Source organism: Lepisma saccharinum, chromosome 1, assembly GCF_977018435.1.
Source record: "Lepisma saccharinum chromosome 1, izLepSacc3.1, whole genome shotgun sequence".
NCBI classification, from domain to species: domain Eukaryota; kingdom Metazoa; phylum Arthropoda; class Insecta; order Zygentoma; family Lepismatidae; genus Lepisma; species Lepisma saccharinum.
The window spans coordinates 77939641-77958073 of NC_139229.1; the positions used below are offsets into that span (position 1 = coordinate 77939641).

At 40.1% G+C, this 18433-nt stretch overlaps 1 protein-coding gene across 1 annotated transcript in view; it reads left to right on the forward strand.

Moving 5' to 3' along the window:
* The window catches only part of LOC145996780 (uncharacterized), an 892808-nt gene that overhangs the window by 501999 nt on the left and 372376 nt on the right, over window positions 1-18433 (forward strand). Inside the window, exon 3 of the mRNA XM_083133317.1 lies at window positions 2391-2532. Within this exon, the coding sequence (XP_082989443.1) occupies window positions 2391-2532 (142 nt within the window). The remainder of the gene's footprint in view (window positions 1-2390; window positions 2533-18433) is intronic.

Here is an 18433-nt window from a genome sequence, read left to right on the forward strand (position 1 = left end):
TATCGCATACAACGTGTGCTGCACGTTAATTGAGCACACGATCTGAAGAGGCCTCTGCATTCTCTCTTTCTTATCACTCCCTCTTCTCTATCTCCCTCTCTTCTCTTTCTCTCTCTCATTTCCTCCCGTTTCCTCCCGTATCTTTCTCTTATCTCTACCTATCTCTCCTCTCATCTTTCTCTCTTCTGTCTCTCTTCTCTCTCCCTCTTCCTCTTTCTTCTCTCTCCGTCTTCTCTCTCTCTTCTATCTTCATCTCTCTTCTCTCCCCCTCTCTAGTGTCTTCTTTCTCTCTCTTTTCTTCTCTCTCTCCTCTCTCTCTTCTCTCCCTATCTCTCTCCACCCTCTTTTATCTCTCCTCTCTTCTCTCCCTATCTCTCTCCACCCTCTTTTATCTCTCCTCTCTTCTCTCCCTCTCTCCTCTCTTTTCTCTCTCCCTCAATTCTCTGTCTTCTATCTCTCTCCCACTCTCTTCTATGTCTTCTCTCTCTTCCCTCTCCCTTTTTTCCTCTCTCTCAAACACCCCTCTCTTTTCTCAGAGGGGAGAGAGAGAACTAGCAACTAGATTCTTTATTTTGGCGTTTCTTGCTTCCGAAGGCGCAGTATTGTTAACTCCCAAGTACTCTTGCCGGCTCAAACTTTCTTTACGAGTTTCGAATTTTTTTATTATTACTGGAGCATGTTGTATTCTACATAGATGGCTAGCATAAATGATGTTCTTGATTTGAAACATTTATTAACAATGCTGAGCCGATACCGATACCAGTGGTAACGTTTGAAATGTATTTACCGATATCCGTTGATTCTTGTCTAGCCTTTTGGTGTTTCCCAAGGTTCGCAAAAATGTCACATGACACTTTCGCGTTATTGATTATACTGGAGATTATGCAAAATTGGAACTTCTTTTCATTTTGCACCAATTTTGTGATTACATAATATGTATTCAAATATTCTGATGTAAAGCAAAATTCTTTGTATATAATTGGAGTAGAATATTTGTTCAATATCTTGAACAAATTTGAGCTATTACAATTTTCAAGTATCGGTATCGGTGGGAATCGGTAAGAATATCGGCATCGGTATCAGTTCAAAGTGGTATCGGCTCAGCCATTTTTATTATACATGTTTGTTGGAAACCAGGTGCACAAAATTGGTACGGATGGAAAGATAAAACTCATGAAGGTTATGTTGAGTTACTTTGCAGCCACAATAGTTAGCACAGCCCGCTATATCGCCAGGGGTCCTGAGTTCGAATTCTGATCGTCGCGATCACTTAGAAAGTGGCAGAAAAGCGACTTGCTCGGAATCCAGCTACCACCAAACCGCACACCAATGATTGTATTTAATCCTAGATGTTATGCAACCACCTTCATTCTACTCTTATGCGGGACAGTAGCATCCCAGGCGCTAGCCTTTTTATAGCTTGATAAGGACCTCTTGAGTGATGCTTATCTATTACGTCATATTCGCGTAGACAATGCAGTTCGGTACTTTCAATAACTTAATCTTATTCAATAATATTTCAAGTTGAAATGATAACTATTCATCTCGGTAATTTAAAACACAAAATGAAAATCGGTAAGGATGGAAAAGATTGGATTGAACTTGCCCAGGATAGAGACAGATTTATTTATTTATTTATTTATTTATTGAACTCAACAGGTACATACCTAATTACAGAGCCCATATGAAGGATACATAGTCATTACAATTACATATATTTCTGTAATATAGAGATAGAAATTATATATATATATATATATATATATATATATATATTAAAAATATTTTTATATATATACACTTTATCACACAATTTAAATACGAACTTATGTGTTTAAGCTTAGGCCATTGTGTTAATACTGGCTTTACTGAAGTCGGAAGGCTTGTGTTGCTGCAGCCATAAACCTTCGGGTAGTTTGCTTTCACTGTTATGTAGATATCATCAATAGTTTAATAGGCTTACGTAATTGCAAAACTTTTAAGAATATCAAGATACCAGTGAAAGCAAACTGCACGAGAATTCACGTCAGTACTCTAGAAGGAATTCCAAGCTGATGTAATTTTCCAGATTTTGGAATATCAGCTGTTTCTCGAATGGAGAGGAAAATTTTAAAAAAAAATCGCCCTGACGGCTGCCAAAGGTCGAATCGAGCCTTAAGTCAATTGTTACGACTTAGATATCCTTATGTGGAGTTACTTCTTCCTTGTTTTGTACTTCTGTATGTAGACTATGTACTTGTGTATGTATGTATGTACGTACTTTGTACTCATGTATGCTGAGTGCTTTGACCTCACCTTTTATTATCTTAGTTTCAATCAACCAATTAATAAAAAAACTCACTACTTACGCCTCGTTGGGTACTGATCCTAGTTGTTACTTTTCTTTGCAGGAGGGTGTACGTTTGATCCAATCTGGAGGGGAAAGTGGTTCCAGTCTGGAGTGACCAATTTAGTAGACATCACGTCGTCTGCCATTTCTTCTAAAGGGCTGTGTGTCGAGCAGGATGGGGATAAGTTTCTCATCGAAGATACGTAAGTACAATATTCTTCTCTGTCATTCAGTAATATGTTCATGTATATGTAATATGGAAGTTCATGTCATTGCTTCCAATGCGTGAGTTGTGGCAGTGATTGTCTGTATCGGATGCCGCGTCAGTCAGTAGGTTGTGTTGGTAAGGAAATAGACATTTGGTGTTCAAGAAGCATATAGATTGGGGACGCGTTGAAAATAAGCATACAGTCATGCTTGTCGCGAATTTGCAACCCGTTTCGATTTCAAGAAGTGAAGTTGACTTCAAGATGTCTGCCATGTTTATAGCATATTATACATAACATTTCTGCAGGCCAACCAGGCTGTGACGTCGGGACTTACAGCCAGTATAATCCTCTGTAAGATTGTTTGTTGCTTTATGTTTTGTCCTTGCATGTGATTAGTGTTTTTTGCAGCTTCAGATTTTAGCCCTCGGAGAGATTTTGATTTTACCCCCTCCCCCCACATTGTGTGACAGGTGCAAATAGTCTAAGCGCTGACGCACCCTCAATTTTTAATTCCATAAATCAACATATCCTGGTAATTTTGTCCTCCTCCTGCATCTGTACTTGTTTTAAAAGATTATTTCCGTTATGGAACACCCTGTATATGCAGCGAATTCACATCCATGAGATTGCAGTCGTCCACAGAATTATCAGGGAAAATTGTTCGGATAGAAATAAATGTGTACCGACTGCTGAATATATGGACCCGTGGAATGGTGGACTCACGACTTCGCCGCAGAAGATCCTGAGTTCGAATCCCGTCCTGGCTTTTCGGTGTTAATTTGAAAGTGTATACTTCAATCATACCCGTCACCTTCATCGTAGCGATTAGAAGATGGCAGCTTTCTGTCACGGAGATCTGTAACTTTCGGATCATATTCAGTGGCATAACCACAGGGGGAGGCAGGGGGCATTTCCCCCCAACCTTGGACGGAAATGAATTCTAGGGGACAAGGGGCCAATTGCCGCCCCCAATTTCAAATTTTATGCAAATAAAAATACCATTCGTAAAATTTTCTTCCTCGCTTTGCTCGCAATACCATATTTTCTTAGTCATATCAAGTTCAGAGCCGTAGCTACGGGACAGCAATCTAAATGAAAAAAAATGTAAAAGAGAGAAAGCCATGGCGCCCTGTGAAATTATTTGCACCCTATTAAATCGGTATTGATTTGAATCTGAAAAAAATTGGATGTAAAAATTTTTTTCCTCGCTTCTCTCGAAAATTTTCGTTGTTTTCTGGAATGCATTGTAAATTGCTAGAGGGCGAAGTAAGACTTCTCTTAATTGATTTCGTTTTAAATGCATGAACAATTGTTCTGAGGAAAAGGAGGGTGCACATTTGAGAGGCAATTTATATAGCTTTGCTGTAGGTTTATTATGAGATGGATAATTAGATCGTGTAATGTATTTAAATAATATAGGTTGTATATACTTGTATATGTATTAAAAGTTATACATGTTAATGAAAATATATTTCAAATAGTTTGTTAGATTACAAATGCATTAGCACAGACTTCTACTCCATTTTTCCAAAATTTACGAAGATAATAACGTCTTTGATACTACTACTACTACTACTAATAATAATAATAATAATAATAATGTTTATTATTATTGGTACTTTTATCCTGGTACTTGCCCCCCGACAAAATTTCGTGGTTGCGCCTCATGTTCATATCACATGATTATCTAAAGTTGTAATTACCTATATTTAGTCTCTATTATCCGAATGCTCCCAAAGATATAGTAATCTAAAAATCAGTATTCGTAACATGGATATTGCAGACAGCAGACATCTATAAAGATGTTTTCCACACCCTTACAGAAAAAAAACCTTCTCACCGGGAAATACAGAGAAAATCCGTCCATTTGGAGACCATTTTTTTTACGTCCAGAGATCAGAAATTGGTCTCTGTATTCTCGAGGACATAAAACCAACCCTTTCAGTAGAATTCAATCGTCTTATCCTTTGACGTTGCACTTCTTGCTCCATAGAGAAGAGTCTTGCAATAAAAGGGTTCGCCCATCGAAGGGGGTTATATCACAAACAAATATCATGTCTAGAATCTTCAGACGGATTATTCTCCAATTCCCAGAGCCCCATTCTCTCTCTCTTCCCCTTTCTCCTCGCTTTGGGTCCGCCTCGTGTGACGGGCTTTTCTGTAAGTCGTGAGATCTCTTTTCAGACGACCCGACACCATTGTTACTACTTAATGCAGTCTGGAGATAGCTCATCCATGGACCAGCCGCGTAGATGCTTGGTCCTCTTGATTCCCCAAACACATGCTTCTTTTGTTGGGCTGTAAACCTTCAGCTACCCACGGTGACAGTGTCTCCAACTCAAGAGTCGGAGATCACTAAATACAGACTAAGGGCGTGTGCCAATTTTCTACGTGGTTCGTAATCAGAAGCCGCATTTCGTTCCACGGCATAAAAATTGCATGTAAAGAAGACCCAGAAAATGCTAGAAAAAAAATCAGCTTAACTGGATCTGTGCCGCGGTTCATTTCAGCGCAAATGCACCATTCTATAAATCCGTACACAAACTTTTTCGTAATAAAATACTTACTGGACACTTCATTTTTAAAAACGAAAGCTTTTATAGCATATTTAAGGAAATACAATTCCATGTGGTTATCATATTACACCACGACGCAAAGAATATCTGGTTAGGCATAGATGAATGATTATTCCATTTTCTATTTCATCAGTTAATTCATCATCATCGCGATGAACCTACAGGGGTAGAAAAGTGACGTGAAGTAACCAAAATAGATACGAAATGTATTTCAAAATAATTTCCCATCGTCAAAACGTGACGCTTCATATTCTTCGTACCATTATTCCTCAGGACTCGATATCAATCAATAAAGGTCATGGTTTTCATTTTTGTGAGTGTGTGTGTGTGTATTTTGAACGCCAGTTGTAATTATTCTAAGTCTCCAGAGATGGCACTAATAGCTGTTTGAGTTTTTGTTTTCTCAATTTTCTTTGCAGATCAGCATGTTACAGGGGCTTAGCCAAGGAAAGAAGTGATTCTAAATTCATTTTAATTTTTTTGTAATAAGTCTTAACGGTGTACAATTTATTACAACAAGAATTTTAATAAAACCATCGACAACCTGTGTAGTTCATTCTATATATTTCTCCAAGTTAAAAACTCCGTATGCGGGTTATTCAGGCTATAAAGACCAATACAAAATCACTTTGTACTTATTGTTATTGATTTCCATGTGTAAAATCTGAGCTGTTTGTTATTTCCTTTAAACTACATCACAACTAGCTTCACCTTCATTTGAGTTTTTTAATACCGTATTTACTCAAATCTAATGCCCACTGTTTGGACAAAAAATGTCATCCCAAAAATAAATTCCCATTAAAATCGATGGCGCATTAGATTCGAGTGCAATACGTAACGTAAACCCATTGTTGTGTAAAATAGCGTTACAGTATATTGTAATAGAATCAAAATTTCGTAACATAAACCCATTCTTGTATAAAGTAGTAACATTCTTTTAATTGGATTGATTTGGTGTTTTAAGTCCACTTTATGCACAGTAAGGCTAATCGGGACTGGACCTACAGTTTAAAGTGGGATCCGAACCACTTGTGCCTCCACCGGGTATCGAACCCGGGACCCCTTGATTACAAGGCGACGACGCTACCACTGCACCATCGGGGAGGCCCATTCTTTTAATGAAAGTAAATTCATATGCTCGTCGTTGTCTAAAATTAGCTTCTTTATATGCACATTACTTCCTCCAGCAAATAGCTTTTTTTTTTGTTTCATAGTTTTGGAAATAGAGCACGCATTATATTACAATAAATATGGCTTGTTACAGTTCAAGTCATTTAAAATATATATGATCTCTTCATTTTGTTTTTCAAAATAATTATCTCCTTTTATCCTTTATTCATGGCCAATATGGTAGTAAAATTTGTTCCATGCATTGATTGGGTTTATTTTACTTCGCCTTTGTGTTACTTTTGGCTAATCGCGAAGATGAGGGTGAGTGATGATACGATGAAATTGATGAAAGAACACGCACAAGGAACACCCTTACCCAGGTCGGGATTCGAGCCCGGGAACCCTGGCGTAGCAGAGTGATGTGCTAACCACTCCTTCACAGAAGCCAGTTCTTGCATATCTGTCGCGGCGAACGTTGTCTGCGTGAAGCAAGGTCAAACGTATTTGAAGAGCTCTGTAAATTCGAATCTAAAGCCTTCTTGATTAAGACTTCTTTTTTTCTGAGTATATATCGGTCTCGAGGGCGAGTACCAAACTGAAGATAAATTTGCCGAACCAAGACTCCATGTTAATGAAATCCGAACTTCACCAGGACCCGCTTTGGTCACAGTCGGGAATTTGGTGGAATAGTTGCAGAGTTTGCAGCACTGTTCGCTGGCCAAACCGGGAGGCTTTGCCAGAAATCTCTTGCAGAATCTCCCCTGTTCCCTCTCGTCTGGTCCGCGGATTAATGACAAGAGTAACTCGAGCGTTCTGAAAATTCTCCTGACGTGGAAGAAAGTTGTCCGTTGTTTTTGTCCATCTTAATGCCCGTCTGAAAAGTTCACATTTCACCTGAATCGTAACCAGCTTGTTGTTAAGCGTGAAAAAAAAAGAGATGAAATTTATGGCTACATTTAACTACATTGTTAGGCCCTTTTTTTCGTTTGTTCGTCCGTGCCTCTGTGAACTGTTCTCAAAGCCTTTTAAAAAGGGATTAGGGCAGAGGGGAGTGTGGGGAGTTGTCATCTGTTCTCGGTGACCATTAGAATCTTTTTCTCTCGTTGTGTTTTCTGCGTGGTTCAGCGTTGTGATTTTTCTCCTGCAGAGACGATGTTGAGAGAGATAATTGAGTGCTTTGCTTGGATTGATGGTGGTAACTATTTAAAGCATGGTGTTGGTGTGTAAATAAGTGTTCTAAATTGATGGTCACGGGTTAAGTTGAGACCTTAAATTTCTAAAATGGGGTCAAGATGTAAATGTTTTGACTTTAACGATATTCTAACAACTATTTATCAGTGTTAAGATAGCACGAAGTTTTGTTTTTATTGACGACACACACACACACACAAAGAAACACCCATGGTAGTGACATCGTGATTCGAACACTCAAACTGCTTATTAGGAATGGCAGGGAGGCTATAAACTGGCCAGTCCCATCCTTAACTTACCAACATAAGACGTCAAAATATTTTTTCTTTATTTTCACTAACGGTGCTTTCTGGCTTAGGGTAGAAAGTTTTGTAGTTCCTTTCTCCCTCAACCGACCTCACTAGCCTCTCTAGTCACCAGCAATAAAAATTCGATACTTATATCCTGAAATACTCGCTACTCTGCATACAATTGCGCGCGTTGCTTATAGTTCTGCTTAGTTAAGACTTCATTGAAACTCCAATAAATTTTTTTTTTTCGAAGTCAGGACTTTTCATGTCCAGCATATTGTTTATTGAACTGGGATGTGGGTTGTTTACATAGTGGTTGTGTACAGGAACATTGATAATTACAATTACATTATTGTTTCCTGCTACTGTCGCAGGAGACAGGTCGTGGGTATGTGCCCAACATTACAACTAACTACAAACAATACATACAAGTTATACAAGGATTTGTCATGATAGTTTACATGAAATTTGAATACAAGCACAGGTGCACATATTATACATTTGTTAAAAACCATATGAAGAGATTACTTAGATTCCCTAGTATCTGAGTGTGATTCACTTTGTCATGGTCGAGATAGAGGTACCTTGCGCCGTCGGGGACGGAGTGTCCCGATGGAGTTGATCAGTGGATTGGTGTGGGCTCGAACCTTGGCCCATATGCGTTGTTTGCCGATTTGGAGCGTCTCCTCTATCATTGGATATTGCAGATCATCATGAATCTGGGTGATACGGGTGTCCATGGGATAGGACCCAATCATGCGTAGCGCTCTGTTCTGCACAATCTGGATCTTTTTGTGATGGGTCTGTGCCATCTGGGTCCATACCGGACTGGCATAGAGTAGAATAGGACGAACCATCGAAGTGAACACATGGAGGCGTGTGGCAAAACGAAGAGTGTGCGCACGTAGCAATGGAGATAGGTAGCCAAGACGCATGCGTGCGCGCTTGCAGGCCGCATCTGTGTGAGGTCCAAATTTCAGTCGTCTGTCCAGGAGGACACCCAGATATTTCACTAGAATCTTCGGTCATCAGTATAAAGTTAGGCCACACATCAATTAATGCTGGAAGCGAGTATTTTAGGATCTAGATATCCCATTTTTCTTGCCTGGAACTATACATTAATTATTTGGACAGTTTAAAGTAAATTTGACAATTTTTCGGCATTTATAACAGAAACATTGTTTATCGATGCCTTGTAAATGTCCATATATGTGACTACGTAGTGAGCGACATCTCGTGGCAACCTTGGGCCCTGGTTTCTCGCTAGTTCTTTCAGTATTGTATTCGTTGTGTATGTAATGCGTGCAGCGTAACTGTACACGCTTATAGCACTGCGAAGGAAATAATGATTTTAACACGCACCTGAACAACGTGTGAATAAAATGGTACGTAGTGTGGTGTTTCGCACATGCATCCCTCATACACAAGTGTTTAAAATATTCAGTTTCGAAAGAAAATACAAATTCGCATTTCTCTAGCTGTCTTTCTCTTTTATTCTCCACGCGCTGCAGTTCCGATGTTTTGTTTAGCGTTCCAAAATGTTTACAGAATGTTTGTGTGTGTTTCTACGTCCCGCAACAAACAGTCTTCCTTTCCGGACTGGTGTGTGAACGTATCGGGGCGCACGGTTGCATGCCTCACCACAACGCGAAGTCCTGTATTTCCAGCATGAATGGTTGGTTCCAGTGGTGCCAAATCATGACTCTAAAAAAGCTCCAAACCGTCACGTAAAAGCAGTTACATTTAATGTTCATTACAAAATCAGCTCTTTTGAAGCCAAGCAACCACAATGAGAATTTGTGTAAACTTTCTGCTTCTAGAAAGGACTACAAGAGATTTCCATAATGTTTGAGTCATTTCTTCTTCCTAAATTTCTTATTTAGTGTCGTTTTTCTGCCACATGTGGCTAATCGTGTTGATGATAATAAGCGTTGATATGATTTAATTGATGAAGGTACAGTCACAAGGAACACCCATGCCCAGGTCGGGATTCGAACCCTGGACCGGGAGCTATCATAACCACTCTGCCACAGATTTCGCCTCATAGAATTTTTCATCTACCTCTGTAGGTTGATCGCGACGGTGAAAATGAATGAATGATACATTTCTGAGCACTAGCTTTACCACTACCCTCAATGTGCCGTACCGGACAGATACTGAAAGTATGATTCTTGAGTTCATGTTTTAGGTACACAGAAGGCTAATCGGAACTGGGCCTACAGTTCAAAGTAGGATCCGAAATCATTATGTACCTCCATCGAACCCGAGACCCCTTGATTACAAGGCGACGACGTTACCACTACGCCATCGGGGAGGCTTTCATATGCTATTGGTCAGTTGGTTTTGTTGCATGTGTATTTTGACATGTTAGGCTCAAAGACAGTTTTCCCCAATACATGGCTAGGTATTGGGGATTTTGACAACACTGAAACATTTGTGCAGTCACAGACACTTCTGGGTTGTAGCAACCCCATTGACTTTCAGTGGGATCACTACAACCCAGAAGTGTCCGTGACTGTACCATGTTAGCAAAATCCTTAAAAATGTAGATTTTCCAAATGTTATGTAAGAGTATAAATATCCGCACTAAATTCACTGTATTTTTAGTAATTGGTGACTTATGATAATACGTATTTCCAATGTAAAGTTTTTCGTATAGCACCTATTCATATCACACGCTATGCAGAAAAATAAGAGCTGAAATCCTTCATTGTGCTTTCGTTTTGAAATTCGTGACGAGACCGAGGGCACTATTTAAAAATAGGGACGTGAACGAGAACTGAACCTGCTCCCCCCCCCCTTCTGCCAGGAGGTCTTGGTTTCGCTTTCCGGTACAGGATCATAGGACAGTGGATTGACTACCATTTTGAAATTGTAGGCTCAGGCCCCATTAGCATGCCTGTGCATAAAGTGCACTTTAGTCAAAACAGAGCATTGAGGAGAAAACTGTTTTGCGACGCTCCGCCGAGAAAAATAGTCAATGTCGATAAACTCGGTTTTAATTAGTTACTGGCCACTGCCGTTAGCAACACTGATCGCTACGCGGGAGAAAGTGAGTGAAACGTGGCAACAGCGCGCCGTTTCCCTGACAACGGGAGGCTGCCATCTCGCAAAGTGAGGGCGTGGTCGGTTATCTCAGCGGCAGCTATACCTGCACCTACATATCCGAGCGAGGGATCAGTTCGTCTGCCTCCGTCCGAAAGAGAAAAAAATCCTCAAACATAAAATAAATGCCTGCTGGATTTTTTCCCCTCTCTCCCACAAAGGAATGGACGAAGTAAGGAACAGGGGCGGAGGGGATATGGTAATCGTGTGAACGTCATGGTTTCGTGGGTTTGCGTTTTATTTTCCGCACACTCTTGTCCGTAAAATTCTCTCGTTACAGTTGCGAGGTTTTTCTTTTCCCTTACCCTTGCTGTGGACTGTCTGACGTCACGCGACTTGCGATTGCGTGAATGTTTGGTCTGGTTAAGGCCACCATAACAAAACAATCCGTGACATGGGCATCGGAAGAATAGGGGGATGAGTCGAACCAGAAATCGCTCTGTTTAAATTAGAATAAAAGATAGAGGCTTATCATTTCGAGAGTCACTAACACAATGGGTGACCCTTTCAAATGTCTACCTCACTTCCAAAGGTACACCGTCGCCTGCTTTTTACAAACTAGCGAGGCTCTGGCGTCTGGACACAGCCAGTATAGTCCTCTGTGGGGATCCTGGTATGTCGTGCCTCAATATTTGTGATCGTCTCTTCGTCCATCTCATCTTTCACCATTCATCCTCATCTTCGCGTGTAACCAAATGTAGCAGAAAAGCGAAGTATAATAAACCCAATAAATCAATCAATCACTAGCACAAATAAAGTTAAGTTATACTGTTTCAGCAGATTTATCAAAGTTAAGAGTAGAGTATACACGAAAAATTGAATGTAAAAATAAAGGGACCAGATTTGTTCGGAAAATTGTGCAAAAATGCACAATCGTAGCATACCCGTTCGATTAAGAAATATTGACCCTGGACCTTGTCAGCTCCTGCTCAGAAATGTGTAGGGTAAGCCTTTCATAGGAAATGGTAAGAACACTGGCCTTTGGCTAGAGGTGACGAGAGGCCAAGCGAGGGTTTAAATAGGTGCGCATGAGAGCGACACGAGGTCTTTTAATCTGGAATCATCGACGAAGCAGGAGCTACTGGTCTTATTTCTAAAGCGAACAGGGTAAGCTAGTCTACACCCTATTCTGCCATTCGCATTGCTCACTTCAGTCTAAACCGAATCATGAGTTTATTTTAATGATAAGTTAGATATTTGTACCTGGCCCGTTCAAGGCTGTCTCTACCATCAATAGTACTAATCGGGAGGGGCAAGTTACATCCCTATTTAAGATATCCGCGTTCATGTTGGAACGCTACGCAATCTGTTCGACAAGAAAAAGAGTGTAAAAATGCAAGAACCAGATTTGTTCGAAAGAATAAGTGTAAAAATGTAGGAACCACATCAGTTCGAACAATTGAGTGCAACAACGCAGAAGCAGATCTCTTGGAACAATTGAGTAGAAAAATGCAGGAAGCAGATCTGTTCGAACAATTGAATGCAACAACGCAGAAGCAAATCTCTTGGAACAATTTACCATACAAATGCAGGAAGCAGATCAGTTCGAACAATTGAGTGTAAGAACTCGGGAACCAGATTTGTTCGAAAGCTTTAGTGTAATAATGCAAGAACCAGATCTGTTCGAAAAATTGTGTAAAAATGCATGAACCACATTTGTTCGAAAACTTTAGTGTAGAAATGCAGGGAACAGATCTGTTCGAAAAATTTAATGTAAACATGCAGGAACTAGACTTGTCCAAAAAATCCAGTGTAAAAATCAAAGAATCAGATCTGTTCTAAAACGTGAATGTAAGAATGTAGAAACTAGATCCGTTCGAAAAAAAATATTGTAAAAATGCAGGGACTGAATCAGTTCGAAAACTAGAGCGCCAAAATATGCAAGAACCACACCAGTTCTAAAAATTAAGTGTAAAAATGCAGAGACAAGATTTATTCGAAAAATTGGGTGTAAAAATTTAGAAACCATATCATACTTTGATATTCTACCCCTTAATCGCTATAGATGCTTCCACGAGTTTTAGAAACCTAGAAAAGATAGATCTTTATGTGCTAGATGACATTAGTCATAAGATCTACTGAAAAATAGTGCCGGGCATCCGTACACCATCCTTTATTCGTGCAAATTTGTCTATGTTTCTTTTGTTAACGCAAACATTTATTAATTTGTGATCCCACCTACAGAGAAAGGTACAGGCAGGGCTTGCTCTTGCTACTGCCAGGAAAAAAGCACTGTAAACATACCCGCACACATCCATACAAACATATAGCGTTTTTTTCTTGCGGTACGCTGTGTCTGCATATTTTTCTGTAGGTGCGAACAAAAATTAATAATTGTTTGCGTTAACGAAATAAATTTAGGTACGTAAATATGCCCGAACACAGGATAATGATGTACTCGTCATAAACACACAATAATAATAAAAACAACAGCAAATAGCACTAGTTTAAACAAATCATTAAGGCGTGTGTGTGTAAACGTGGTGTAAATATAGGAAGCTCTTGTGCCAGTAATTTTTAAACTTTGTGTTACAAGCTCAGCGGTGGTATTAATAACTTGATAAATTACATTATTATTAATTTATTGATTTGGTTTATTTTACTTCGCTTCTCTGTCACTTTGGGTAATACAATAGCCTATATACAGGGTGAACAGAAACTATACTAGGGACAAACTTCAAGAGGTGATTCCTGATAAGTAAAGGAACAAAAAAGTTCATATCAACATATGTCCGGAAACGCATATTTACCAAGGTACGAGGGCGGGCTGAAAAGTAATGCCTCCTATTTTTTTGTGACTGTGTAAAGACATTTTGGATTTTGAGCAACCATGCATTTTACTCTTCAGACTTTCCCCCTTCTCCATTCCAAGTTTCAAATTTCTATCACGAGGGGTTGCTGAACTAGAGCGAGGAAAATGGCAGCATGTAACCATACTATGTCGGTGCACCTGAAACTGCGGGTGGTGACAGAGTTTCTAACTGCAGAAAATGACATTCATCAGAGAATGAAGGCTTTTTATGGCAATGAATGTGTAACGTCAGTATTGTATGATGTTGGGCTATTCATGCTCACACAATGAAAACCCCTGCTGAGGAACTCTCAACGTGTGTGACAAGGAACTTCTTGGGAGTTAAGCCAAAGGCCACGTCGATAGTACGCGAGTCACGAACTCATCAAGTACATCATGCCCAGGCCGGGATTCGAACTCGGGACCCCTGGCATCGTAGCGCTAACCACTCGGAGGCCAGTCTCTTTATTATTAAGAATTATATTTTGATTAATAATATAATATTGTTTATTAAATGAAAAATATTAATTTACATAGCATTGACTCGTGGCGCAACAGCCCGTGAGGGCCAGGGCCTACGTACCGACTGCCGGCCTCGCTCCTCCTGCCGAGGTGGGAGATCATCCAAACAGTTACGGGGTGACGAGTGATCAGCACGACGAACCTGCAGTCGTTGTTGTAGGTTTCCCATGGCGGGGTTGCGATGGTGTAACAGAACAGAACATTCTGTTTTCTGCTGCTATTGAAATCAAATTGTTCAACGCCTACTACAGGGAAATCGCAGCAACCGAAACAAGAATTGCCGTGCCTGAAGTCTGCAGGTTATCTTAAAAGTTATAGCCCACTGAGAAGCCGGAAACGATTCTGTTTTGTCCTGTTGCCGCGTTTTTTCGCGATTCAGTGGACGTTAAGCTTTAGACAGCACGGCCACGCTACGGGACAATACTAATATTATTAAAAAAGTTATATTTGATTGCATGTCTTTACTATTTATAGGACTCCTAAGATACATATACGAGATAGTTATTTATTACAGTGGACCATGTATGTGGAGCCGGCCCTCGTGGTGGAGTGGATATCACATCGCGCTACGAGCCAGGGGTTCCGGGTTCGAATCCTGGCCTGGGCATGGATGTTTGGGAGTGCCCATTCATAACTTCATCATATCATCACTCATCCCCATCTTCGCAAATTAGCCAAAAGTGGAACGAAAAGGGAAGTAAAATAAAGCAAATCATTCAATCAATCATATATGTGGAGGATGCTTTTGTATTGTGTTAGTTGTATTTATTATATGTAATCAAGCACCTGATATTGTACGAGGGTATCTGATTGAAATGTCCAAGTGATATTGGAAGTGCGTGCAAATTTGTATGTGTTTGTGCGTCTGCGTACTGCGTGAGAGAACGAATTTCTGCCCTGAATAGGGTATGTTCACTGGAAACCAATCTAGCAGGCCAACAATATGCGTGCTTTTGAAAAGGGGTGTTTGTGTAAGTTCATTCCAATTCAAATTTGTCCCTTTATTAGTTCATTGAGGTCCATATGAATCTAGCCGGGCTGATTAATAAGGTTATTTCACTCATGGGCTGCCCCCGCAGAAAATCGAATATTGATTCCCCCGCCATCCTTGCGTAGCATTGCCGGTAGGCGATTTTGTACAATTTCCTCCCTTTTTACGGAACAGACTGAATTGCGGGGATCGGCCTGCGTTGTTTTTAGCATTATCTGGGTTTTTCTTCACAGGGGAAAATGATTTTTTTTTAAAAAAACCAACAGGTACATTATTGTTCCGTCAGTGCTGCACAAGGGTTTTAATTTGTGGACGGGAAATTATTTTTAATCACACCTGATGGGGAAAGTTTCAGTTTTGGTGGATAATTCGGAGAAAATGCAAAGTTTTTGAACATAAAGGCAACGGATTGGCTGCTGAGGTGTTGCCAAATGATTACGGTACCGAGACGAGACGAAACTTGGCAATATCCAGATCTCAATGCGAGTTGTAAGTGCATGTCTGATTACCGTTTTCGTCTCGATTTGTACCTCAGACTTATCCGATGGGTCTCGCTTATCGCACACCGTATTGAGCTCCGCCCCGCCCTTCGGCTGTCTGACGTCAAGTTGTTAAGTTAGGCATGTTAGATTTAAGGCTTTTAAGCATAAATAACAGGGAGTCTGTCTACCAGTTCAGAAAGTCAAGAAATTATGCTTGTGGTCAAGAATTTTTGCTACTTTTTTTTTTACAGTATAGTGAATTTACATTGTTATATAACTGTACTCCGATTGGATGAAATATTTGGAAATCTAAAATTGTATTGAATTGTGGTTAAGATTTGTTCACTTTGTTTCTTAACAATTACATTCTTTTATGCGTGAAGTTTTGTAAAAATATTGTAGCCATTCCCCATCCAGTATGAAGTATGAAGCATTAATTTTTACATGCATTAATAATTAAAGCAAGTCTAAATCTCTTGATAAAGCACAGATTCAGTTTTCCCTTTTGGTAGGGGTTTTCATTGAATAAAAATATATATTTTCTTAATTTCCAACTATATCTAGATACAGGGGCATAAAGTAAATGTTAAGAAAAATGGGAAATGGTCGAGAAAAAGGGAAGATAAGTCTAGAAAAGTAAAATAAAATCGATTTCTTATTTTGGTAGACACCCTCAATAATACATTTTTGATCAAGCTCCAAAATTGAAGAATGCCAAAGAGAATCAGTACTTACTAAATTAAACAAATTAATTTAATGATATTAAATATTGGTGCTGATCACATCAGCCCCAGCTCGACCGAGATGAAGAAAGTGTGGGGCCCCAACCCCACACCCCCTATACGCCTTCATGGCGTGGTGCAAAGCACAGGGGAGCACTTTAATTTAATGATATTGGCCAGAGGAAACCAACAGATTATATTAGAACTAGCCGTTGTCAATTAATATAAACCAAATTTTATATTTGTCAACAAGCCTAAACGTAATGGAAATAACACAACTATGGTAATGCCATAATATTTTTACATATTTCCAGGGAAGTTAGTATAGGGAAAAATATGTCCGTATTTCCTGGGAAATATCGATCCCTAATGATCGTACTAAGCCGTTGGCACACATCTCGGAAGTAGATCGTTCTGTAATATGACAAACGGAGGTTAACTGGTAATGATTTTGGCCTTATTCTGGTGCAGAGATGTGTAACAAGCAGAGGAGCCTTTTTCATATGGGGGAACTGATACGATGTTTCTTTCCCAGTTGGAAAATCATGCAGGCTTCGCTAACTATACGATTGCAAGTTTATGTAAGCGAACAGCCATTGTAGTCCATAACAAGATTTTCCTCGAACTACCTTCGAAGCATCAGGATTTTATATAAATATCGTATATCACGTATATATATATATATATACACTAACTATGATTTTATAGAGAGAGCTTTCCACCGCAGGGTAAAAAATACAGCCCCAGGGAGGGGGATGCAGTAACGATAGGGGAGGAAATTCCTCCTCACACTGTTAAGATACTACCCTCTTTTCTGATGCCCGGTGGAGGCACATGGCACTGTGGTTCGGATCCCACTTTAAAACTGTAGGTCCAGTTCCGATTAGCCTTTCTGTGCATAAAGTGGACTTCAAGCAACAATATATACTGCTGGGATAAGTCCAAGGTTCCTCTTTGTTTTCCTCGTCTCGTCTTTTCATACAGGGTATTCCATGAGTCAACTGATACTAGCAGTTGTTCACCTCTTCATTGATTAGCATGGCTAGAGCAGTAGCTATTTGAGGTTATCACCCACTAACAATAACATAGCCTCCAATAGCTACTTCTCTAGTCAAGTGGCTACTGCGCTAATCAATGAAGAGATCAGTACCTGCTAGGGTCAACTGACTTATGGGCCACCCTGTCAGGACGTTGAGGAATTCTAGAAGATAGTTTTTTCATCGGAACTATCAACCACCCAAATATTGCTGTAGTTTATGTTTTTCTTATTTTATGATGAGTTTCTGCCAATTTTTGGCTAACCGCAGTTCTTAGGACACGTAAATGATACGTAAATTAATGGATGCCCTTGCCTAGATCGGAATTCGAACGTTCGGTTGCATAGCGAGATCGTAGGTCAACTCGCTTTTCTCTTGGGGTAATCGCATCGATGAGGATACATAATGAACTGATGACAAGGATACTGGAACCAACTGTTCGTAGCTCGTTTTGCTAACCACTACACCACGAAAGCCAACTCTGATAGGACCTCTTTTTCCACAAAAAGGTTCCAAAGATGGCAACCTTTGCCCGCTGTCACCTTTCAGTTCATATGTGCCCTCCCTCCACTCCAACCTCCCTTGTTCACTTTGCCACTGTCTTCATCCCTCCCTTGTTTCTTTCCAACTCGTCACCAACAACCCCCTCTATCATCCTACCAATCTACCCCGTCACTCTTGTCTCAAGCTTCCATTCAACCCTTTTCCGTCCGGCTCACATATCAGCCCTTGTATCCAACCCCCCGCCTTAGTCAAGAGTGTTTCACAGGTCAATGAGAACCAGGGAAAGGGCTTTGTCAGGCGTGGAGTGTGCGAAGACAAAGGACCACGCTGTGGATCATTATGTGTCGTATTCAACACCTTGACCGTGCGTCTGTCCTTAAACCCTTAGTGAAGGTTTAGGACACCCTACTGAAAGGTGAGGATTTGTCTATGAACTGTTGGAACATCCGTGACCGGCAGCTTGGTGCCTGTGTCAGCTAGAGAACCATCGTGGTCAGTTTAATCTCGCAACGAATCGAAGCATTTCATATTATGCACAGATCTCCATTGAGATCTCGACATGATAAAATATGAA